General features: G+C 33.1%; 1 protein-coding gene across 2 annotated transcripts in view; it reads left to right on the top strand.

Annotated features, from left to right (window-relative positions):
* LOC134842412 (uncharacterized) overlaps positions 1–26,706 on the top strand; it is an 83,010-nt gene that overhangs the window by 52,898 nt on the left and 3,406 nt on the right. The window contains exons 1-3 of one of the 2 annotated variants that reach the window (XM_063858736.1): positions 18,114–18,208; positions 18,440–18,632; positions 23,767–24,497. In XM_063858736.1, coding sequence (XP_063714806.1) covers positions 18,195–18,208; positions 18,440–18,632; positions 23,767–24,497 — 938 coding nt within the window. In that variant the 5' untranslated portion in view covers positions 18,114–18,194. Of the gene's footprint in view, positions 1–18,113; positions 18,209–18,439; positions 18,633–23,766; positions 24,498–26,706 lie in introns of those variants that run through there. The other variant, XM_063858738.1, reaches the window with a different exon arrangement.

Raw genomic sequence — 26,706 nt, 5'->3', positions numbered from 1 at the left:
TGATTGATAAGTATTCAATATTTTATAGAGAAAACAATATCATAATAATAACCAATAAAAAAATTCCAGTTTAGATCTGGTTCCACCCATCCGGGCTTAGAGAGTTTTAGTTTTTCAAGGTTCTAATGCAGTGGAGGATGAATGATGTCGTTCTTCTTTTGGAAGTTGCGAGCATTTGCTTTCTCTGATTAGAAAGAAGCAATGTTTTCCGGCTATCCGGATCTGGACGAATAGGAATCGTCGTTATGTACTTGTTCTTAAGTTGTTGTCATTAATCGTGACAGTGATGAGATCGTATCGAGACTTCTGATCGGTTGTAATGATCAAACTCGTTCGGATGTAGCATGAAATTTGACTATCGTGTGAAGTGCCTAGTGACTTGGATCTGTACGTATACTCAACATCAAGATAGCCATTGGTCTGTTCCAATGGATTTTCTTTGCTGCGATGCAAAGTTGTTCTTTAAATCCTTTGAGTATAGTTACTGTAGGCAGCAAATCAGGTGTATTTGCCATTCCGTAGTTAGAGTGTGATTGGGTTGTCATTTTCCTTGCAGCTCGTCTTTGGGCTGTATGAAATCTATATACTGCATTGTATTTTTTACATATGCAAATCTTCGTTGATTTTGTTTTTAGTTATGATCTTATATTAGTAGTTATCGCAGAAGCGATTGTTTTAGTTCAATTATTTTTAAGAGTCACTCAACCTTGAGTAACTCTTGTCAAAAATAAAAAGTGTGGTCACAAAGCGTGGGTGTAGCACGGTGGATTAGGCCGGCTATAGAGCATGCTCCAGACGTCCGCTCTGGTGGGTTAGGCCAGGAGTGGAGTATAATTTCATGCACTCTTTTTTTGTAGGGTCCTTTTGTGTTCAACCGTTTGTGCCTTTTTTGTATTCTGGTTCTGGTAGTCTTTAAAAGAATAATTTATCCAGTTTTAAGCTGGTTTTAATCCGGTTTGGGTACCGTGGGTTTTCTTTTCTTAGTCATGATGTTAGGTTGTGGTTTGTGGTGTTTAGTAAGCTGCGTTGGTTATTTTGGATTTTTATTTAATTCCTTTCCAACCGGGTTAAAGGAAAGTTTGAAACGTTTTGAAACTGGTTAAACTTGTTATCAGTGAGAGTTAAAACGTTAATTAATTATTACAAACAATTCTTCGTGGGCTAGCTGAGCGATTGTGGATAGGATTGTGGGCGAGTGAACAATTTAAAACGATAAAGAAGCGTCTTTGAAAAATTTAGTACTACTTTGACGAATTTACTGCAATTAAAATATTAGTTTTACGGCTTTAGGGAGTTTTAACTATCAATTAATTGCTTGTTAAAAATATTTACTGCTGTGGGGAAAAGAATTTATATATCAATTTATTGCTGTTTGAGTGTATATTTTACTGCTTTAGTTATTGCAATTTGTTAATGATTCATGATTAATGATCAAAAGTTTATGATTCTAGAAAACAATTTTCTGTTTTTTATTTGGTTTTTTTTTGTAGATGAATGGATGATCGTGCGATGAAGGCTAGAGAAAAAGGGAAACAGTTATAAAGAATGGTTTATTTTTGTTCTAATTTGTTAGCATAAATCTGTTCAATTCATATTTAGCTTAATCATCTGTGAAGAATCCATGAGGAAAAACGTCGTGGATGATATCTGATGTTGTTAGTAGTTTAGCTATTAAGCAAATGATGTTTTTAGTTTGGGGAAGTGGCCAAAGCAATTCGGGCGCTTTTGTGATTTTGTAATCTTCAGTGTGAAGGTTTTAGTTATGAAGCAGAAAATGTACATCTGGGTGATGGGATCATAGTTGCGGAGGATGCCTTGGCGGTTAGTATCTTTAATACAATAAGTGAAGTTAAGAAAGAATAATGAGGTATATTTGGTGTTAATATATTGAATTCTATGATGAATTTGTCGTGATGGTGTATTATGACGTGGTCGTACTTTTTATCTAGATTATTGAGGGTGAAAACATATTATGTTTTAATGAAAAACTTTTCTGTTAGTTGTGGGTTAGCAAATTTATAACTATCTAAAGTGTCTTCGTTAGCTCTTATGATGTGATGATCGTAGTGGTCGATGGAAAACTCAATAGTTTTGGGTGCGTTGAATCTGATAAGTGACTGTTGATATCCGATTTGCATAAATTGTTTCGGAACGAGAGCAGTTGTTAAATGGTAGAGTTGAGTGCTGCCTTGTTCATTTTCATATGGTTTGTTAAATCGTGGTAGTGGCAGTGGATTAGGTAAGTGATTAAAAATTGTGATTAAGAGTTGGGTATAATACGCGTTCATTCACATAATTAGGGTGTTCCTTGTTAGGGTCTGAGTGAAAATAGGTGTATTGAGGGGAAAAGGGTAAACATACTTGAAGAAATTCTTTGGTGTTAGTGTGAAGTGGATGATTTACGAATGATTGGGTTGATTGGGGATGAGATGGAAATGGGGTATAAGGGAAATTCTATAGGCTCGGTTTGTAGTTGAGGGAGATGGGTTTGACGAAGAAGTTGGGTTTGGCGAAGGAGTTGGGTTTGACGAGGGAGTTGGGGTTGATGGGTTCAATGATGTTATGGATTGTGAGAGTTGGTGAATTGTTAATGTTTGAGGGTTCTGTAATAGAGTGTGATAAAATCATCAAGTTCATTAGATAATTGTGTATTTACAGGGTTGCTGGAGTGTGACAAATTTATCAAGTTCATTGGACAATTGTGTATTTACAGGGTTGCTGGAGTGTGATAAAATATCAAGTTCATTAGATAGTTGGGTATTTACAGAGCTGTTGTTGTCGGAAGGTTCACTGGTCAGGGGGGGGGAATATGTGGATGTTACGTCAGTAAGAGAAGAAGGAGTGGAAGGAGGTTCAACTTTTATTCGGGAATGAAGAGGCTGAAAAGGGGGTTGGGAAAATGTAGATGGGCTGGGTTCGGAGTTGGCAAGCTCGCCAAGGGTTTCGATGTCTGAGTTATTAAATTGGGAGATATTGTTATACGCAGTGGTGTTCGAATTAGTATCTGAATCCATGCTGGATGAAATGTTAGAATGAGGTGATTCAGGTGGGGGAAAGTAAAAATGGTATGACGGGAAGGTTGCTTTGAAGGTTCGCTGGGTAGGAAATTGAACAATGGAGTCATCTAACTTGGCGGCTCATCGTGGGCTAAAAAGATGGTTGTTCTGAGAACGAAAATTGGTGGTCTGTGGTTGTTCTATGATTTGTTCTTATGTGTCGTCTATATTGGATATTTGGGTAAGAATGTGTGTAATCGGGCTTTGTGGGTAAGTATGTCTTGAAGAGATGTGCTCTGTCAGGGCTATATTTCTGAATTTTCGTGGTACTAAGGGTAATGGACAGTTATGGCTTATGGTTTGTAATTGTGGTGCAGTAGGTGTTGTATTTATGTTGTTTTGTTAATAGTCAAATGTATTCGGTGTGGTTGATTTTTTTGTATCGTAATCTTTTATTTGAGAGTCTAAAAGTATTTTATTAATAGATGTGGAAAAAATTTCAAAGAATGCTGCTAAAAATATGCGTGCTACCTTTGCTTGTTTGTTTACTTGTGTATGTATTGCGCAGGTGTTATAGATTCCTTTCAGTAAAGAAATAAGAAATCCAATAAAATTAAACCTTGCGTATGATATAGTCAATCTTTCGAAGATTTAATAGGGTCATCCTTGAAAGGCAAGGACTTCGTATTTCAAATTTACAAAACTAAAAAATTTTATTGTTTATATATCTTGTGGTCTATATTTTTCGCCATTTAAATAAATTTGATCGTTCATGTCTATAAAATATCCGCTGTAATCTTGTGCGTAGATGTCTGAAAATCCTTCAGTTTGTGCAAGTTTTTGTAAGTTTTGGTCTATAGAATGTCGTTGTATTGTGTCCAATTTTGTGAGTAGTTCTTGAGATGTGGTGTTGAATGTCAGATTTAGAGTATATGCCGATTGGTTGTAAATCGATGTTAGGATTTCGGGCAATAGCTCTAATGTTTTCTGTTGAAAACTTTTTTAATGGTTGCATGAGTGTAGGGTATGGTGTGGAAGTTAATTTTTATCTTCTTCAGGGTTTAGTTATATAACAATGTGGCTGTTTTCTGATCCAGATGAGACGACTGTATCCCGAAAAAAATTTCTGGGTGAGAGTGGGTCAACGAAATGTACTTTATTAATATAGAAAATGGGAATTCAAAAACATATTAGGGTGATACTTTTTTGTACAAGTGTAATACCAGAGTATGTTTCCTTCATAGTCAAAAAAATTTGATCTATTTCGTGATAATGCTTAACCTGCATAAGGATTTTTTAGTACTGCAATTGCAAGTGATTGTAGAGTTTGTGTTGTTTTGAGTTCGTATAAGTGATGAAGTGTTTCAAGTTCTGATAAGGACATTTCTTGAAAAGTTCTGCTTATTGTGTAGTCTAATTTCACGTCTAGGTGAGTATCATAATGGGTTGCGCCAAAATAAATGTTGTTCATAAGTGATAGCTCTTGTAAACGTGTGATCTTTGTCCCATGGCTTAACTTTTCCACGAGTTCTTCCTGTGTTTTTTAGAAGATGTACTGGGATGTATGAATTTTCGTCTTTAGTTGTAGCTTGATGTGTTGCATGTTGTATGGTGATTATTTACCTGTTTTCATGTCAAAACCTTGTTCGTATTTGACAATACTTATTGAATATTGTGTTTTATAAAAGGTTTGCTATATTTACAAGCGAGTTCTGTTTCTGGGTAAATTTGGAAACGTGTCAGTTTGTTTTCGATGTTGCGAATATTTCTAAATTTGTAATTATTTTGTCTGACTTTATCAAGATTCACTTCATCATAAGGGATTTATTCAAAAAAATGTTTTTGATGAAATCTTATCATTCTAGCGTGTATTTTTGCTACTTGAAATGTGGTACATGTGTCTTCGGGAAACCAAAGAATAGTTGCATTACTTCGTGTAGTGGGATTGCAGTATTCTTGGTCATTTTTTCAACGGAATCGGATTCCTTGATAAATTATGGTGCCATCTTTTAAATCTTGGGTTAATTGTACCTTTTCAAGTTGTATTTTCCAATCAAAAAAACAATATCTCTCGCCTAAGCGCATCACCACAAAATACCCCAAATAACCATCAGATTAGTTAGGTTCAACCCAACACTCGAACAGATTCGTGCAAATCCTTTTAAAACTCCAGCTTTTACAGAACATCTCCCATATTGGATGACAGCGTCCTTTATTTTTAGCGTCTGCTTTACAATTTGAGAGGTTGTTTATTCCAATGTACTGTATCCAATTTTCATCATGGAGTTAGTAAGTTAATCTTCCATGTGTACCGTGTAATAGAAAAATTGTCGTCTAACTTTATATGGTCTTGGTATCTTTCAAGTTCAGCTTGATGTGCAGAGTCTGGGAAAATTTGAAAAATTACCAATTTTCTCTTTGTGCCTTTGTTTGATGTAATTTTTAACGGCTAAGTTCGTTTTTACAATCGTAAGGGCTGAGATGTAAAAGTCTTTTGATATTACTTTGATAGAAAGGTTCATGATCTAGTCTATTTGGTGTGAATTTATATCCTGTGAATGTTGTAGCTCGGGCTTTTGAGTAAATTGTAGATTGTCGTTTCTTTAGCTTCTGGTTCGGATTCGCATTGAGTTAATTGATTTATTGCGTAGTTGTGTAGTGTTTTTTGTTCATTTTCTTCACAGCCATAGTGTGTGACTAGTAAATCTTGGTATCCTGTCCAGGGGAAAGGATTGTTATGATTTTGTGGTTTGAAAAAATAAAAGGGAGAAGGGTTCGGAGAAATAGTATCCTCAGAATATACATGTTTAGGATAGTCTTGGATATGGATTTTAGATTGTTATATATCCAAGTGTCTTTTTTGTGTATCTATCGTATTTATAGATGATTTCTGTGGTGATAAAGGGGTAGGTAAAGATTGAGCTGTTTTAATTGGGGAAGCTAGGGGTAAAGGATGGTGAATTACAAAAATTAGTTTTACTGTGAATTCAAATTTGAGTGTTAGGTTATCCTGTGTAAGTATTGGTATGTTATGTTCTTGTATATCTTTGTGAATATCGTGTCGATATTGTAATCTACTTAGTGCCAAGTTGTGTAGTCTATTACTATCGTGGTGTTGACCAAACAATGGAGGGGGTGCTACGAATGTTTTAGGTTCTAACAATGTCTTAGGGGTATGTTGTTTATTGAATGTTCTCGATATCTAGCGTCGAGATTTGTAGGAAAAATTGGAGGAAATGGTGTTGTTGAGGTTTGACCTAAGGAAGGGGTTGAGAAAAGTGAAAATGTAGTGACAATGAGGCGTCAGATGATACGTTTCTGAGAATTGTGTCATCCAATATGGGAGATGTTCTGTAAAAGCTGGAGTTTTAAAAGGATTTGCACGAATCTGTTCGAGTGTTGGGTTGAACCTAACTAATCTGATGGTTATTTGGGGTATTTTGTGGTGATGCGCTTAGGCGAGTACTTTGGACTGTGCTATTGGAGAGGTCTAGAGGGTTTGCTTGCTATTGGTGACTGAGGTATGTTGAATTGAACTCTGGGGGTTTGAAGATTTCTATTTCGTCTTGGATGTATAATCTGTCTATTTATTTCGAAAGTTTTTTGAATTTGGCTCAGGTGTCCTGCTCTGTTAGTGTCTTGTTACAGAGGGGTAAATATTATAGACTGGCTCGTATTATGGTTCACTTAGACGTGCTTGGCGAATTACTGATTCTAGTGGTTCTGACAATCGTGCGTGTCTTTCTTCAAATGTATATGGGTTGTCTTGAAAAGAAATGCGTCTTGATGATTGAGGATTAGTTGTTTGACGATTTGTTGGTGTTGATGAAGGTTCTTGGGATGTTGTTGGTGGGGACTGGTGTGGGGGTTGTTGACTAGCAATTTTGGAAGATATTGAAAAAATTATCTATTTTTGAAGAAGTTTTATGTTTATTGTAATATTCTTTGATGAAAAGAATCAAAAGTATTGTTACTAAGGCAAAAGTTGTTATTGCTTTTCTTACACATTTGCATTTTGTCATAACTCGGGATGTTAAAAATGTAAGAAAAATTGAATGTGTTTTAGAAATGTGTTTAGAAATGTCGAAAAAAAACGTGTTTTAATGAATAGATATCGTAACATTTAGAGAGTTTTTAAAATATCGTACCTTAGGAGGTGATCAAGAATTTTTGCAATAATAATGTAGACTTGAGCTAGGGAATGCAAAATTATGAAAAAACTGCAAGGTTTAATAGGAGGAGGATGAAGACTTCTAGGGTGTCAGCTATGGAGATTTTACAAAGTTTGAAAAAAAATTGAAATTTTTGAAAAAAAGTTAGAAGGATTTGTTGAATATTGTTGACTTTTTGAGGAAGAAGCATTGAAGAAATGATTCGTTTTGTCAAATTAGTTTTTATTTTTGAGGGCAGATTCGAGTGTGGTTGGATTATTTATTAGTTTTTTGACAAGTGGATTGGATTTCAGCAACTTTTGGTGAGGGGAAGTTTCAATAAGGAGCTTCCTAGTCTTGTTTTTATTTATTGGATTATCGGGGGCATCTAAGAGTTATTCGTACTTTAGACTAAACGATCATGTCTATTTCGATCTTTGGGCTATTTAATATTTTTTCTTGAGGGAGTTTTGAGGTCTAAGTTGGGACAATATTGTTGATCTTTATTCTATTTGATAGGGGAGGGTTGTGATATTGAGATTTGTTTATTTCAGTTGTCAATTTTGGGCTGATTGCTTTTTTTGACCCGGATACGCATGAAGGTTATTAATTGTCGGCTAAAGAAGTCGTGTCAAAAATGAAGTGATGATTCGGAAAATTTCTGATTGGTTGAAACTGAACTAGTTTGTTCGAATGCTTTCAGCATTAAAAATGAGAAATTGGAAACAAGGTCTTTTTAAGATACTTTGAGAGATGAAAATGATATTTAATAAGAAATTCAATTTTCTTTAATATTTTATATTGTGGAAAGAATATTTTATAGTCTTTTCGTGGCTGATTTCGAAGTCGTGAAGAATGTCTACGTTGAGTTTTTTCTTTTTGTTCTTGTGGTAAAACTGTTTCTTCTAGTTTTCATTTTTTCCTTTCTTTTTGAAGTATCTTTTTTTGTCCAAATCTTGAGATTTTTGTTGGCTAGTTTCCTTTTTATTTTTGTGTTTTATTGGTTTTTGATTATAGTTTGCATTAGTGTTTTGATTTTGATTGTTATCAGGGTTATCATGAACAACTTTAAGTCCTGTAAAGGAGTATATTTGAGAGAGCTCGTGAAGAGCGTATTCAATAGGATAGTAAGCTAAAAAATTGTTTCGGTGTTGAACAATTTCTTTTTTGTCTGAATCTATAATTTGTATGTTACATCAGTGGGTTTATCAATTATTTGGTATAGTCTTTTTTGGAGTGGTTGTACATTTTTAGAAAATCCTTTTTGTGTTGTAAAATTTGGAATAAAAACGTATTTTCCCATTATTAAGTTTGTAGCTGGTGTGAATCGAGATTTTATTTGGGAATTAATATTTTGTCTTTGTATTAATTTTCTTGCTACTTTTTGATAAATTTCGTTATATTTTTCTATCTCTGTTTAAAATCCATTCGGTGTGTGTACCAGAAGCTATCTTTTTAAATTGTGGATGATTTAAGTAATCTTCATCGTGGGTATGTGGGTTGTCAATAACCTTGTGTGTTTTTTTGTGGGTTGGCAATAACATTGTGTGTTCTCTTGAAAATTTTGCTGTAAACATTATTGGTTTTCGGTTTTTTTATTTGAAACCATCTAATAGGTGGTAATCCTAAAGTAGTTGTTATTTGTGAATGATCAGATAAGGGGAATATTTTACATCTGTTGACAAATCAGTACATTGTGTATCATTTCCGTTTATGATACATCTGAGATATTCCTGCAATGAACGGTTCATTCCTTCGACTATTCCATTAGTCTAAGGAGCATGAGATGTACATAGTTTATGTTTAATAATTTTCAAGTTGCATAGTGTGATTATTTCGTTGTTTATGAAATCAGTGCCGTTGTCTGTAACAAGGATTTCGGGTAAACCGAGTTTTGCTGTCCAGTGTTCATAAAGTGTTGTATATTCATAATGAGCATTACAATGGGGCACTGGATTAAGTGCTACGTAGTTTTTAAATGCGTCGATTATGACCATTATTTATGAGTTTCCTTCTGAGAATGGTGATATTGGTCCTTTTGTATCGAATGAAATTCTGCGGTTAAAATATAGACTTTGTCCTTTAAAATCTTGCTTTTCTGCAATTTGTTTTTGATATGGTTTATTTAATTGGCATGTGATGCAATCGTTGCAAAAAGTTTTATTCCAAATTGGTGCATTTGGAAAATAAACATTTTGAAGAAAATTTGAGTATCATTTTTCTGATCCTGAACGTCCTTTAGTGTGTAATGAATGTGAAGTATGAAAAGCTATATGCATCATAGTTAAATGTAGGCAAGGTTTGAGATCAGGTGTTTGGTATTCTAGAACATCTGTATTTTCATTTATGGAAGTGTTATTGAATTTACGGAAATATCTAAGAAGTGTTTTATTTCCTAGAATTGTAATATCGGCTTTAATTGGTTTGGGTTTATACTTGTGCCAAGATTTCAATTGTCTAATAAAGGGGTCAAAATTTTGATATTTCTTTAGTAACTCTAGTGTTAATTTTTCTGTGTTTGGAACGAAAATTTTTTCAATCTCTATTTTTAATAGAGGTATGGTATCTAGAGGTTCATGGATGTTAAAGACTTGGTTTATTGTGTAATTTGAATCATTGCTTGGTGGCCTTATAAGCTTACATTATCAGTTAAGTTTTCTTTTTCGATTAAAGGGAATAGGTCTGTTTGGTACGGTTGTTGTCTGATTGGTTTTGTTGTGTATTGTTTTTAATGCATGATGAAATGTATTGGTTTAAATATAAATTTACCTAACGGTTCTACTTCATAGTGATTGTTTTGACAATCTAATTATAATGAAAATTGTTGTAAGTGCTTTATTTGTGATTGATCAATGTCAGTTTTTACTGCCTATTTGCATTCTAATTGTGGTGAAGTTTCATATTTTGCAAGGAAAAACTTAATACTTTGTGGTATTTCTACTGTTGTTTTCCTTGTTAATAATTCAGGTGGTGTATTTCTACTGAGAATATCAGGTAAAGCAAGGTTTTTTCCTGCTGTCCAAATTATATGTAGGTTTGGGAATTTCGTTAAATTTAATTTAAATCTTCCAACTCATGGGTTTGGATTTGATTTCTGTGTGAAAAGAAAAGATATGGGTTTATAGTCTGTAAATAAAACTGTTGGATGTTTCGATCCGAGTATTAGAAATTCATAATCTGTGAGGGTGTATATTATGGCTGTGCATTCTCTCAAAAGTGTAGAGAGTCTAAGTTCAGCTTGTGTAAATAGTCTTGAACTCGCTGAAATGAGGTTTATTTTATTTGTTCCGTTGTGAGACTGTGATAATGCTGCTTCGATGCCAAAGTTAGAGGCATCGCACATAGCATAAAATGGTTGATCTGGATCTTGGATTGTGTTTGAAATTTGTTCAGTGAGAAGATTTTTTATTTCTTCAAATCATGTTTGATGTTTTGATGTCCACTCAAAATTGTTTTGTTGTCTAAGAATGTTATAGAATGATTTCAAGTATAACTGCATTTTATATGCGTATTTATTTGTAATTTAGCCTACCAAAAAAATTTTGTGTTTTCTTTTTCTTGGAACGAGGTTAGAGTTTTTGAATTGCGTCTATGCATGATTTTAGTGGAGTTACAGTGTTTCTTTCAATTACATGTCCAAGAAATTTCACACGGGTTAGGAAAAATTATGATTTATCCGGGGCTACTTTCGTCATTTTTTTTACTAATAACTGATGATATTTTTCTAAGTCAATGAAAATTTCGTCTTTTGTTTGTGATTGCATGAAAACATCGACTAAATTTGTCATTGCTTTTTTGTTAAGTTTTAGTGGTCGAAAAATTTTACTCATAAACGCTGAGAATGCTGCTGGTCCTATGGAGATTCCACAGAACAGTCTATTGAACTAGTATTGTTGATTTCCGATAACGAATCGTGTTAATTGTCGTGATTGTTCATCTAGTGGCATTTGATTACAAGCGCTATTCATATCTGCTGTTGTGAAGTATTTACCGTTTATCTTTGTGAGAGTAACTTGAAATGGTTCAATAGGCCAGTTACATTTAGATTCAACAATGAGTGAATTGAGATATCTTGATTCCAAAACCATTTTAAAAGATTGTCCTTTTGCTAGAAAGATAACGGGGTTTATAAATGAGTTGCCTTTTGGCTGTTTTTCTTTATTTACTGGGAAAATTATATCATATTGTTCTAATATAACCAGTATTCTGTTAACTTTGTCTTGTAAGTGGATTGGAACTTTACTCGCTCGTTGTTTTTTGAAAATTGCATCAAGTTTTAGAGGTAAATGTAGTGGTGAATTTACTTTTCAACATTAATTTTAGATGTTGCGCAAACTTCTAGGTATTTCAATATTAAATCGGCTAATTGGTCAAACTCTTTTTTGTGTTATTTGAGAGTATTGAAATTTGAACATTGTAAGGATTTTTTTTGTTCTGCTGTGTTTTTTGATATTTACAATGTAGGTTTAAAGAATCTTGTTTCCGTGAAATAATCTGTGTTGCGTTTTTCATTGCTTATTATAATATTTATCGATAGTTCTTTGTTAGGAATTGTTGATTGGCATATATCTAGTAGTTGTAAAATGTTTTTTACTCTATATGCTACTTCTTTTGTGGGAGAAGTTGTTGCATTAGTTTCACAATAACGTAGGAGTCCAAAAGATCAGGTTATTTTGTATGGAGAGTTGTTTATACATGTAAGAAAAATCTATCTGAGTTTAAATTTTTCATGTATTTGTTAGATGAGATTGTTACTCGGAAAAATTTATGAATTGGTCTGAAATCAAGGTCAGACATAAAGTTTATTTTGTTCTTTATCGTATTGATGAACTTGTTTGATTGAAAAGTTGTATTGTATACATAGCCTGCTAGTGTTTTCAGGTGCTTCCGTTCTTGGTTGTATATGGGGTAGAATTTGGAAAACAAATGGTGGTTGCTTGTTGGAGCTGTTCTTTTCATTCTTGTGTTTTTGTCTTTTATATGTGTTCTGCTGTTTAATATATTTAAATTTGGGATATATTTGGTAAAAAATGGGATCCGATGATTTTGTATTTTATGTCTGTGATATGGAAAATTTGTTTAAAAGGTTTCCTTAATAGTTTATTTTGTTCCATTGTTCGAGTGGGAACAACGAAGAGTTGGATTTTTCCACAGTTTGTTAAGCTTGATTCTTGTGCTGTTGCTAGTCTACTTGTTGTTTTACAAGGTATTATTTTGGACGTAAAACTTTTATTTCATTCCAAGTGGGAATGTTGAAGCTGTTTGATTCCGATCCGAAATCTATTAGAAAATCAATTTCAAGGTTTGGTGTTTGAAAATCTTTGCTTTTTGGGCTTTCTGATTGGAGTGGGAATGTCCAATTTTTTTCTTTAGGTGATTGCGTTTCCATTCATACTTTTTGATAAATGTGATTTGTGCTTAAAAAATCTGTAGGTTTTTCTTCTGTAATTTCCTCTACTATGTCATCTATTGTTTTGTTGTTGTTCATAGGTCTTTCAAAGTAATTTAGGGGAAAGTAATCATGATTCTGGTAGTAAGGCGATTCTATCGGTTGTTCGTAATTAATTGGTTCCTAGTCATTTTCAACTTGAATCATGTTAAATGAAATTGCGTTGTCTGTTTCGCTTTGACTGTCTGTGGTTTCACAACTTATGTGGTCTAATTTCAATTCTGTGCTTTCTCTATTATCAATACCGGGGGTCTGGTTGAATCTCTTTAGTGGATTGTATTTGATTTATTTGTCTTTGATGTTTAGGTGTTCTACTTCTATAGTGTTGTTGTGAATTTTGATATTGTGTGTTATTCCTATGTGGTGATTGGGAAAAATTTCTCTGTCTGTTTTGATAAATTAATTTTCTGTTTTGTGAATTATAGCGCGACCTATTGTGATGATTACTATATTTTGATCTTTGATAGTTTGATCTATTGTTTGAAAAATCTCGTGATCTGTTATTTTGATATTGATTGTTTCTATCATAGAACAATTTCTAATTCTATCGTTGGGGAAAACTAACTTCTGAAATTTCTTTTATATGGAGAGTTTCTGGGTCGATCATTTGCATAGTATCTATTTCGAGAATTTGAATGAGAACTGGTTTTTATCAAACGAACAGTTGGTTCTGTTTGAATTTGATCGCGAATAATTATTTCGATACTGATTTTTTCGACTGTTTGATCGACTGTATCTTTTTTGTGAAAAGTTTCGGTAATTTCTTTGATCTGGAGATCGTCTTCGATAGTTAGATCTATAAAGTGATTGTTGTCTAGAGTAATTAGAGTTATTTGGAAGTGGTTTCCCTCAACTATTACTACTATGGATATTTTTGTTTGGTAGACTTTGATCTTTTTTCATGTATTGATCAATTTTTTTTGGTTCTCTGTGCTTTTGTGTTTTATTTTGATTATAATTTTGATTTTGTCTACATTCAGCAATGCCGTGTCAGTATTGTCGGCAATAAATGCATCATTTTTTGAATGATGGTTTACCGTTAAAATTACGCTTTTTCTCGTAGATGTTCAAGATTTCAGTGAATTTCTCAGATAGCTCTGTATCGGAGTCATGAATATTGTTCATTTGTGAAGTAGTGACTTGGATGTTGTTTACATATTGTAGCTTTAGATTTTATGTTTCTTCCAATTTTATTGTGATTTGTGCTTTTTCTACTAGATTTCGAAAGTCTAAATCTGCTTCTCGGGTTGAGAAATGATGTGATGCTCTCTTTTTTTGCTTCTTGTCGTAATTGAGGTGTTAGAGTCATCATTAAGCTTTCTAACTTCTTTGTATTTTTATAATCTTGCATACATCTTTTTAGGACTCGTGTTTCGTTTCTTACTGCAAGTTGTTTTATTGATTCGACTTTCGTTGCATAAAACTCTTCGATGTTGTTTGTTTCTTTCAGAATCAAACATTTTTGAAAAAATTCTTGTGTGAATCTTTTCCAATCTGATTTGATATATATTGGTAGAACTGAAAACCACTTTTGGGCTGCACCATCAAGTGTGGTCTGCATTAAGGCTGTGATCTATGTATCCAATTTTGATGAAATGGCGTATTTACTGGTTCATGGTCCTATATTTAAAATTAAATTTGTTGTGTTTGCGTTTAAATAATCTTCTACAGAGTGTCCAGGATCTGTATCCAAAAAAATACTATTAGTGGCTTGTTTGATGATATTGAGGATCAACCCATTAGGTATAGACTCATAGTCATTTGTAGTGGTGCTGCGGCATTTGGTATTTGAGAAAGGTTTGTAAGTTGACTTTTTGTTTTTTCATGTTGTTGTAAGTACTCTATCCATTTGAGTTGGTTGGTAAGATTGTGCATTGACTGAGTTTTGTGATTGAAAAAAATTATTGTACGGCGTTGGATTATTTCCTGGTTGTCTTGCCTGCTCATTTCGTGTATATGGTTCAAAATTATCTGGTTGATCAATGTTGTAAGACTGAAGTAATTAATTTGTAAAGAATCGTTGATTATTTTAATTATACGACTCCTCATCTTCTGATGGGGAATAATGAGTTGTATAATAAGAGGATTGATTTGTATTATAGTGTTTGTTTCTGTTATTTTTATTTTGTTGAAAAAATGTGTAATATTCAGTTTGATCTTGTGTAGATCGTGGTTGATCCTTGAAAAATACTGAGCTTGAAGTTCGTTGTGGTATATTGTGTCTTTGGGAATATGAATAAGTCTGAGTACTCATGTTAGAAGTTTTTGGTGCTTTTGATTTGTGTACATAGTTATAATTACGTTCTGCGAATATATTTCAATGCGATGTTGTTTGTTTTTGTGATGATTTTGTTATTGGTCGAAATGTTTGGTAACGCATTTGTGAAACTTTTGGAGCATCAGAGGATTTTACCGTAGATTGTATGGTTGTTTGTGGTAATATTGGATTTTTTGATTTTGGAGTTGTAAGGTTGGGTGAATAGGTGAAATAATTTGTTGTGCATTTTTTGTTATTGTTACAACTATTTCTTCTTTTACGAAATGTGATGGAGTTTGAATATCTTGTTTTGTAAGATTTCTTGTTCCATTCAAATTGCCTTGATCAATGAAAGTGGAGTTTAAACTATTTTTTCCTGCTCTATCAGGAAAAAATGTATTATAGTTTAAAGGTCTTGCGTCAATTGTAAGTGGGTATACTTTAACATTATCTTTGTGAATAGAGATTGTGATAAGTGCTTGACTTGATATATCTGTTGGTATAATAATAAAAAAAGTCGTGAAACTATTCAGGGTCACGAAAATAATCTCTCTCTTCTGCTAGTATAGTTTCGACATCTGTGTTCTGTTGTCTAAAAATGTTTATGAGGTCAATAATATGAGCAAAATAATCAATTAAACCATGCTGAGATTTTTTGTAAATCGTATTTAACTTTTTGTGTTATATTGTGGTCTAAAACTTTTTCTTGCTAGTGCTATGAAGTCAATATTATGAGGAAAATAATCAATTATGAACCATGCTGAGATTTTTCGTAGATCGTGTTTAACATTTTGTGTTATACTAGTCAAATTTTTACGGATTGCATTTAATATATTGATTTCTTGTCTTACGGTTGAATGTAGAGATGTTCGAGTTGGTGAATAACCTTGTGGTTCTTTTGATTCTACTATAGATAAAAAGTCAAAAATTAGTGAAGATACATCGTTTTTGAATAGCGAATTTGCTTTTATTGAGTTTTGGTGTTGTATATTTATGTATTCTGTAAAAAATTTTAAAAATTCAATATCTACGTCATCTATTTGAATTAAATATTCGTCATGAAATGAGTTTGGTGAACCGATTTCTTTTGTGTATATTCCGCCACGTGATGTAATATTACACTGCTTTTGAGATAGTGGTCAAGAAGTTTTAATTTTACTTCGCGAGATACTTTTGTACATGGGCTATCTCCTTTTTCGAATAATTTTACGATTAAATTCTGACAAAATTGTACTTGTCATCGAGCTTCAGCTTGTGGATGTATTAAAAATGGGAGTATGGGGTTTTCTTCGGGGTTTTGTTCATTTTGAATCTTTTTTGTGTTTTATTACTGTTAATATGTAATTTTCAATGTATCTTATTGGTTGATTCTAATTATACAAACGTATTGGCTTGTTTGTGTACGACTTTTTTATTCAGCGTTTTCTATGTATCGATGCTGTTGATGTGATTTCTGAGTCAGAAAAAAAATTTTGATCGTCAGTTTGATGATTTTTATTTATTGATTCTTTTAGAATGTGAAGTTCTTGTATTGAGCTTGTTTCTGATTCTGAGACTGCGTTTCTTCGTTTTGAATATCGTTTTCTAATAATTTGTTTTTGTTTGCTAACAGTTTTCTTTCTCAGTGTTTGTTTTTTTGTTGTGATATATCCTATTGTTTGTCTGTTTTGTGTGATTACGAGCTCGTATCTTTCGTCATTGATTATACAGTTGTGCAATACAATTGTTTATTTGTTTCCTAAATTGTCTCATGACATAAGGTTTAGAATGATGATTGAAATATTAGGATTAGTGATTTTTAGTTTCTTAAATAGTTAGTTCTTACGTTTTTTTTGGTTAGCTTAGCTTGGGTCATCAATTGTCGGGTTGGAGAGAAAAGCTTATATCGATTCGTAAGAATGATTTTTACTTTCTCGTGAATAATTCTAAGTTAAGATAGGCTTACCTAATCTTACTTCGGGGTTGTGATTTGTGATCAAGGGTTGGAGAATAGTAAATCAATCCACAGGTATAATTAGAACGCAAGTATCTCGTTAGATTTTATTTTATGACTTACTAAGTTTAAGTGTTTTTGCATGGGTCATTTAAGAGGGGGAATCAAGTGAAGGATTAGTAACTGCAGTTCTTCACTGTTCGTCCTTATTAGAATGGTAAGTTCTTTTTAAAAATGTCTATTGATCCTGGGTCGTCAATGAAGGTTGGGTAGTGAAGCGACGTTTGAGGTCGTCATACACTAATTAATTTTGGGAGGGGGAGAACAAAATTGTCTATTTGATCCAAGGATAAGCCTTGATGATCAGATATTTAAAAGTTTGAATTTACTTTAATTTTAAAATCCATGGGAAGCCTATATGATGTGATATTTTAATGAAACTAATTTAATTGAAAACAAGGATAGGACTTGATAATTTTTAGTTGAAAGTTTAAGTTCAGAAAGGGTTATTGTTTCAGTTTGGATGATGTTAATTTTGATATTCGCTGTCATGTTTTAGATGGTGAAGCTGAGATGAAGGGATGATTTATTTTAATTATTAAAACTAATAATTATGCTTCATACTAACTAATTTTTGTATTTTTTTTATCAATAAATGTTTTTAAACAAGATCTTTTAAATTACTGCAGATGTTGGAGGGGAACCGCTAGTTTTATTTTTATCAGTCGTTATTGTATAACCATTAAATTTAGCGCCATGAAAGTTATTGATGATTTCCTTCAAAATTTTAAATCAGTAAATGAAAATTTGAACTTACTGCTGGAAGTTTTCTAAATACAAAAGTTTGTTCTGGTTTTCGTCGTACGATCATGAAATTGATTGGTAGGCTTCTTTTTAATCGTATATTGTGCCTTGTCCGAGTTCTTCTTGCAAAACCAGATATTTCTCGTATCGTTCGGAAAAATGGCGATGATTAATTGAGTCGTAGAGACATTTCTACTAAATTTATGTCATATAACATTTTTGTAATGTTGAAATTGTCTAATTAATTTAATGTTTTGGTTAATGTTTCCTAACCTAAGTTTGTTAAGGTCTTGTTCGAGACTTTTGGTCGTAACAGATAAGTTATGGCCCTTTCGTAATACTCTTAAAGTAACTTCAGATAAGGTATATCGTCTCTTCGTCACGCTATCTTATTTTTGGCCGGATAGATTCGTGCAAGTTCTTAGTCTAATACCAATCTTAATCTTACTCCTATATCTCCTAGTCTCAATATATCTACTGTATACTGGTTTATGAGAGTCCGTGTTTCTGGAGAAAGCAACTGTATTCTAAGTTTAATTCAAATTGCTAAGGTGCTGAAACTACAAGTAGTTTTAGCACTTACAAATAAGTGGGTTGATAGTTGATGGAGTATGATTGGTTAGTATTCAATATTTTATATCGTAATAATAAAATATCATAATAATAACCAATAATAAATTCCAGTTTAGATCCTGTTCCAAATGGGCAGTCAGAACATTCAGGGCTTTGCCCTGATACGAGCAGTCTTGTTTAATGTTATTATCATAATTCAGGATGACTATAACCAAGTAAATCGTAACCTAAAGCGCTTCACTATCGACATATGTTACTATGATGTTTTTTTATCAGGTACACTGACTACTACAGATTTGAAGTGAAGACCCAAAACCAACATTCCATGTACCCTGGAGCCAAAAATGCTGGCAACTGTGATACTTCATGGATTTCGGCAAACACATACGTCACAGAAGAGGGCCATCCCTACACCATAATCGACACTCCTCCAATCACGCATCAGTCTCTGGGAAATGACTTGATAACGGTTAGCTGCCTGAAAAGGGGTCTTTTCTGTTAAACGACCCAGGACCTTTTTTTGCTACAAGTTTTGAGATTTGAAAAACAATGCTTGTATCTGATTGGTGGAAATTAACCATTTGATAATTTTGGGCCGCACAACATAAAGCACATTTGAAATTTTATTGAAAAAATGATATAATCAGATGTTTGCAGACGAGTTAGATCAGGGGCAGATCTAAGATTTTCTCAGGGGGATAGCAGATTTTTTTTAAATGTCAAAATTTTATCAAACTTTTTTTTGGGTTGACCAAACTGTTTTTCGAGCTCTCAAAATCATTATAAAGACCCAATTTGACCAAATTTTCTGCGCTGCTTTTTGGAAAAAAATTTTAGTTTCTTCGGCGCGCGCTTCCCCCTCAAAATTAGCATATGTTGGCGCCGAAGGAGCCTTAATATTAATTTTTGGGTCCGTCAGCCAAAATTGGATATCTGAAAAAGTACAAAGAGGGACCCTTTGGGTCGCCAGGGGTTCGAACCCATGAGGAGAAAGGGGCGTCCGCCAACCAGCCCCCCTTAATCCACTGGTGAGTTAGATTCATTAGATTTTTCTAGAGTGCAATCAGAGCCATATTTGAAGAACGATTTTTTACCATTTCATTTTTCTCAAGTATTCAATAATCAAATAAGGTTAATTGTTATTTTGAATATTATTTTAAGTTTAATGAATATAATTATTGATTGTTGTCAATTTTACAAAGAGAAACTGCAATTTTAAGTTTTCAATCGATGAAATAAAAAAATCATGTTTTTGGGATCTTATCTGTAAAAACTCCTGAAAAATTGTGTGTGTTAAAGGGAAATTTTTGTGAAAGGATGTAGCCAGATAAAAAAAGCAGAAAGTTCTTATGAAAGGGTCGTTTGGCCACTCAGTTGCAGTTTGTCAGAGAGTAGTTTTAACTGCCTAAAACCTTCGTAAACAACAAAAAAGTTTATATTTTTTGGATTCCAACTTTTTATTGAAAAACAAGTTTTTTCTTGTTTTGGCATATAAGTCGGTGTATTGTCATAAAAAGAAAAAAAAACGTTTTTTTTTTTAATGCTTATCTTTCAATTTCCATACAGAGAAATTCATCGACTATCGTTTTTTTGATGGCGACAGCAAGTTTTTTTCTAAGTAATTTAGAAATTGCCTAAAATTTTGTACGTTTTTTTTCAAAAATTTTTCCAAAAAAAGTTGCATGCTTAAATTAAATTTGTCTTTCTAAGCATACCGTATGGATGAATACATAAAAGTTGAGTTTTCCGTTTCTCCTAATAACTTTTTTCAAAAACGAATATGATGCCTATTTGTTTTGTATGGCTTGTTTTTCTATGCCTTAATCATTGCACGATCAATGAAAACTCGATTTTAAAAAACCATCTTTTAAAATTTTTGCCAACATTTAGATTTCTGATATTTTCATTATATCATTTATGTAAAACAAAGCCAAGACAATTCAGGTCGTTTTCAAAGCATTAAAATTGCAAGACGCTCAAACCTGTGGCGAATCTAATTTTGAGTAGCTGAACACAAGGATTTTGTAACTTGTGTTCGGATACGAAAATCACCAAAAGTTTTGAGACATTAAATTTTTTTAAAAAATCAAGTTTTTTGATTTATGGCAAAATGCTAGTCATACAATTTCCATTTACGAAAAGTCACTAACGATAGACCATTCATGCATTTTCTGTACTTATGAAATTGTATAAAAATTGTATGATTATCTTTTTTGCTTATATGATTTTTGTATGACTTGCATTTTCGGTCATCCCGGAAAAATAAGTAAAACTTGAAAAACTGAAAAAAGTTTTAAAAAAAAAAAATTAAATCACTGTAATCATTTTCTAATCCGAAGAAAATCTCCCTTCATCTGATGAAATGTGCGATAAGCTGAAAGCAGCTGTCAAGTTTTTAAAACACTGCAGTGTGTTTGAAAGCTTCAAATTAAATTTCGAGAAAAAATTATTTGGCTATAATCGATTTAAATGAATTTTTTGGCATGACAAAAAGTAAGATTGAAATTTTTAATCAAGTATAATCGAAAATGTTTGAACTTCATAGAAACTATCAATGAAAACCCAATATAATTGATATAGTTACTATATGAGCGAGAGCGTGTGACTTGTTTTGCAAGAAACTTGAATTTGAGTAAAAGGCTTATGCTGTTTTCGATGTAGCTACTCCCATCCAGTTTCCAGCGCTAGTACTTACCCTAGCGATAAGCAAGGGTATTGCAATCGGGTACTAGATTTTTCCCGCTGTCAGCTTTGTTCACAAAATGGTCTGTTTTAATAAGTGCGGTAACTTTGAATTTGACCACTGCTGACATGCAGACTGTGACCTGCTCAATTTTATCAAAAATGAAATGAATAACATCTTTTAGGTAGTATTTAAGTGAATTCATTTCAGGTAATAGCTTTTTGAATTAAAATTCTTGAAAAAAAATGTTTTCGTATTCGTGGATTTCGTCCTAGTTTCTGTCGGCTCATTTTTCATTTTTCAAATGCAGTTTGTTTTATCTGGTACGCTTTTTGGGCTTTTTTTGCAAAGCATAGATTTTTTATTGATTTTAAGAGTTTTTATTGTGTTGAAAGTTCTGTAATTTGGGAATTTTTTTAAAGTTTTTTTTCAATTGAATGATTTCAGCTAATGTTTTTCCAGATTATTCACATTATGTTGCGTATTTTCGAGTTTAAAACATATTGTTATGATTTTATTCATTTCATAGAAAAATTAATTTATTACAGCTCAGAATTTTTTATGACAGTTTCTTTTCTTTTTACTCGGCTCTTTGTACCAATCTTTTTTCTAATTTTGAACCCTAACAACGGTACCAATCTTTTCTTTAATTTTATACCCTAAATTTTGAATCCTTTCCAGTCAGCCTAGGAGCCAACATTGCAGCCAACATTCTTGGGTTCGAGTCTCGGTGGATGCAATTGAAAAAAAAAAATTGGTTAAAATTGAATTGTCGGACTTTCAAGCGTCTGCTCAAGTTTACTCCACTAATTTGCCCTCATCACGGTTTTCGCTTGTGCTGTAAGCAGCATCTTTCATTCAAGTGTTAGTGTAGTTTATTTTAGTATCAGGGGGAATTTTAAAGATTCGATTTTCTTTTCATATAATCAATTTTTTTTCGTCGCAACTGGTGTCTGCTCAAAGATTATTGGCTCAGTTGCTACATAACTGTTTTTTCTTGTGGTGTAAGTTACTTTAAAGGTAGTTGCACATGGAAGTGTTGTTCATTATATTTACATGTAGGGGGCTTAAAACTTTTTCATATAGTCTTATTTTTTGCTTCAACTTGTGTCTGCTTAAAGTTTGTCGACTTTGTTGCCCCTTTGTAACATTTGCTCCGTTGCTAATTTAATATTCAAGTTACTGAGTTGACTGAAATTATTTTCCATCGAGACATATTGAGGAAATTAAAATTTTGATAGACCCAATTTTTTTTTAATGTTTTCCTAACTTGTTTAATGTAATTTTGGACTTCTTATGTTCTTCTTTAAAAATTTGTTGCAATGAAAGTGGTGCGAAGCTCTGCTTTGCATCTGTGTTTATTGTACTTTATTTTATTATATTGTTTTCCTAAAATTGAGAAAAAAATTTTGGTTATCAATGGTTAATCGATTTTTACAAACTCAATTAATATCTTTTTAATAACCTTTATGTTCGATTACTTTTAGCCGGTTTTGCGATATATATATATCGAGTTGGTTATATATATAATGAGCCCATTTTGGTCTGCGTCCTGGCTTATAAATTGCGACCTGCTTTTCATGAACTTTGGCTTATGTATAACTTTGAAAAATCATTTTAATGGTTTTCAAATCAGTTCAAATCAAAAAAATTTTAATTTTCATCAAACTTTGTTCCGTATGCCCACTATTTCAAACCTTTTTTTCAGCCAAAACATGAGCATATTAATTTAGTTAAAGGTTTTTATACAGTGCTGATTTAAATTATCCGGACAAAACGAACAAAGCTTGAATTTTCAAAAGCGTTTTTCTCAAATTGGGTTGAGATTGGACAAAAAGTGAAGAGGACAAAAGTTGCTTAGAATTTCACCAGAATTAATATGGTGCTATTTTTTCTCCGAAATTCTCAACAAAAATTTTACCCCAAAAATGGGTCATTTTGGCTTTTTTCATTTAATCAAAAATTACGCTGAAACTACTTTGTTAATTGATAAGAAAATTATATCACAGGAAGCCTCTTACGCAGCTCAACAAAGTTTTAGAAGGGTTAAATCTCCAAAAATTTGCGCAAATTGTTTAAAAAATATTTTTTAACAGAGATTCTGGGTTTTATATAGTAAAAATCACATTTATTGACTATCAAGTGAACTTTTTTCTTTTATACTGGTTTTTGGAGATTTAACCCTTCTTATACTCTGTTGAGCTGTGTAAGAGGCTTCCTGTGATATAATTTTCTCATCAATTAACAAAATAGTTTCCGCGTATTTCTTGATTAATTGAAAAAATGCCAAAATGACCCATTTTTGGGGTAAAATTTTTGTTGAGAATTTCGGAGAAAACATGGCACCATATTAATTCTGGTGAAATTCTAAGCAACCTTTGTCCTCTTCACTTTTTGTCTAATCTTAACCCAATTTGAGAAAAGCGCGTTTGAAAATTCAAGTTTTGTTCGTTTTGTCCGGATAATTTAAATCAGCACTGTAGTTTATTGATTAAATTATTTACAGTCCGCGGCAATTTTTAAACTAACATGAAAGGATCTGCATGAAACTCTAATAGACTTTTTGGAGGAAGTGTAATCAATGAGAAGTTTTTGAAAGAAGTTACAGTCTCTGGGAAAATATTACAATTAGAATTGGTCATAAATCCTTCAAATGCTCAATATAGGTAATTATAATCAATTATATTTATCTTAAAACCTGTTTCAAAAAGGAAGTATTTAAATTCGAAGCCTAAATTTTCATGTGGTTACATTCTTGTAGATAGCTCCATTCACCCATCATGTTTCGAAATTTCAGGAAGTAAAAAAATACTGAAAAAACTTTCGTTTATTTGGTGTTTGAAATTGCACGTTCTTATGACCTGTCACTGTTTATTTTTGGTCACCTGCATTTCATTGATCACTGACATCTTTTTTTTAGTTTCTAAAGCAGTACCAGTACGAAAAAATTGATGCAGTATGCATCGTGCAACCTGGCAACAAAGCCGAAATTCCGAGTTACGACATGTCTGTGATGAAACAAGTTACGTCACTGTTCGAGCGCAACGCAATTGGGAACATATTTCTCATTTCGACATTTGGACTGCACAGAGAGAGCAGCATTTCGGGGCTCGAATTTGAACGCCAAATTTCACTTGAAAATAGCTGCCTTTTCACACAAAACGAAACTTCTCGTGCAATGTGGGAGTTGTCATTTACGAACTACGAGGCTTTTGTCGACTATATATCCAAATCAGGAAAACCAGCGGTTAGGTTGGTTGAGAATGAATGGAAAATGGACCCTAAGGAGATTGAAAACGCAATTTTATCACTCGAAGAGGCTATTCAAAAACTACTCTACGACTCTGCTAACTTGAACCGGGAAAAAGAGCAACTTGCAGCTATGAAGGACGACATAAACACTTTGCAAAATCTAGAATACAACGTGGTAGTTCAGAAAAAGGAGAAAGTAAACAAGCCTCAAGGTTTGTTTGTGACCGTGTGTTTGCACTGCTCGCAAACTTGTCACGATAACTGCTCGTTTGAAAATGACGAGGATAAACATCAGTGTGTAGCGATGGATTCAAACGAGCCCGCGGAGTCTCGCCACTGCAAGAATTGTTCCGAGAAATGTCACTGGCGCAAACACTCTAACACTCCTTATTTCTACAGGTAATTATGCCGAACAGTTCTTTTTTGTTCCGACTTTCGATACGAAAGTAACGGAATATTTGTGCTCGTGGTGGGTTTTTTTTTCTTCAGACAAATTTCGACTTTTTAACTAGCCATTTATTTAATTTTTTTTACATCATTCGAAAGCTATTGTTGTTCTGGGCTTAAATTTGAAAATATATTTTACCTGTGATCATTTTTTGTAAAAAGTTATGAGGGTTTAAAGTTTGCCATTTTTTGCCATTTTGACCATTTTGGGACAATTACCGCGCGATATAATTCGCGCTAAAAACGCGTAAGCGGAGATTTAATCCGTCTTAGAAATCGTTCCAAATTGGTTAAAAGAAGCTTATTTGCCATAATTGATTTATTCCCAAGAGCGAAAATTATTGTTTTGTACTTTATATGGCGTGTGGGGTGATGATTTTTAAAGAAAAATTTTCAAATTTTAGAAAAAAAAAATTTTCGCTTTATTTTTTTTTTCATTTTATTTTTTTTGTGGTTTATGTTATTACTGCTCCGTAAACGTTAAAACGCAGTCGGAACTTTCAGGGCTTTGCCCAAATACGAGCAGTCTTGTTTATTTTTAAATCCAGATTGAGCAGTGAAAGCAAAGGAAAGCAGATTTTGGAGAAGGTTATTTAAAAAAAACTCTACATAAAAACTGTGATATCAGAGTTAGTATCACAATTCATGCCTGATGATGTATTAGTTTGTGGTGAATCAGGTGGCGGAAAAGCAAAAAGTGGGACAATATGGATTGGATTTTGGATGTTGGCAGGGTGGGAGTTTGATCGATGGAGTGATCCATTTTGTCTGCTCATCGTGGGCTGAAAAAATGATTATTTTGAGATTGAAAAGTGGGGGTATGGGGCTGTTCAATAATTTGTTCATATGTATCGTCATTTTGGGGGTGTTTTGTCTCTATATGTTGAATGGGGCTTTGTATGTGGCTTGGTCTTAAGTTTGGGGGGTTTGTGATTGCTAAGTTCCTAAAATTTCGTGAAACTAATGATAACGGATGGTTATGATGTAGATTTGATAAATGTGGTGCTGTAGGTAATGCAATTGTATTATTGTTTGATTCGTCAAAAGTGTTCAAGTTAGTTGATAGTTTTGTTTTGTATTCTTTGATCTGTGCATCTAAGAGGATTTTATTTATTGTTGATGAAAATATTCCAAAAATTCCTGCAAATAACATGCATGCTACGCTTGCTTGTCGGTTTACTCGTGTGTGTATTGCGCATGTGTTATAGATTCCTTTTAGTAATGATCACTGGTCGCACCAGATGAGTTAAGTTCGAGGTGTAACTCAAAGAGTAATTTTGGATAGGGTACACCGTCTGCTCGTCACACTATCTTATTTTCGGCCGGATAGGTTCGTGCAACTTCTTAGTCTAATATCGATCCTAATCTTACTCTTATGTCTACTAGTCTCAGGGTGTTTAACTAGTCTCTGCTATACTCAATAGATCTAGAGTATACTGGCTTATTGCGATTGCTAAAAAGTCTCTTGGAGAGGTAACTAATTTCTGATTTAGATTCAAATCTCTCTGGTGTTAAAATTACAAGTAATTTCAGCACTTACAAATAAGTGGGTAGTTAGTAAGATGGATCATGATTGGTTAATATTAACTATTTTATAGTGGTAAAAAATCTAATTTATACCCAATAATAAAATATAGTTTAGATCTGGTTCCACCCATCCGGGGTTTACAGAGTTTTGAATCTTTTATCTTCTATCTGTAATGAAGGATGGATGATGATCCTTGGTATTTGGCAAGCATCATTTCTTGTTTCGTTCTTAGAGAAGAAAGCTCCAGGAAGTTGGAATCGTCGATAAAAAGTTTTTGTTGTTAGCTGTCGTTCGACAAAGACTATGACCGCCAACGAAATCAATCTCCAGATGGTTTGTTATGATCGTCTGTTCTTGATCGGTTGTGGAGAACTATTTTTCGATCTGGATTGGGAATGGCGTGAAACTCGAGTTCGGAGGGAACGCCTTGTAACTCGGGTCTGTACGTATACTTGAACATCGAGGTGGTCATTGGTCTGATTCAATGAAGTCCTTTTCTGCAAAGTCAAGTCGTACTCTAAATCTTTTTTGAGTCGTGATTGTGGGCGGCATGTCGGTTGTGTTTAGCCATTCTGTAAGTTGAGTGTGATGGGGTCGTCTAGTCATTGGATGCTCGTCTTTGTGTTTATGTGT

This window comes from Symsagittifera roscoffensis, chromosome 3, assembly GCF_963678635.1.
Source record: "Symsagittifera roscoffensis chromosome 3, txSymRosc1.1, whole genome shotgun sequence".
Taxonomy (NCBI): Eukaryota; Metazoa; Xenacoelomorpha; order Acoela; family Convolutidae; genus Symsagittifera; species Symsagittifera roscoffensis.
The sequence above is the reverse complement of the archived record's forward strand: the minus strand, read 5'-3'. Positions and strand labels throughout refer to the sequence as shown.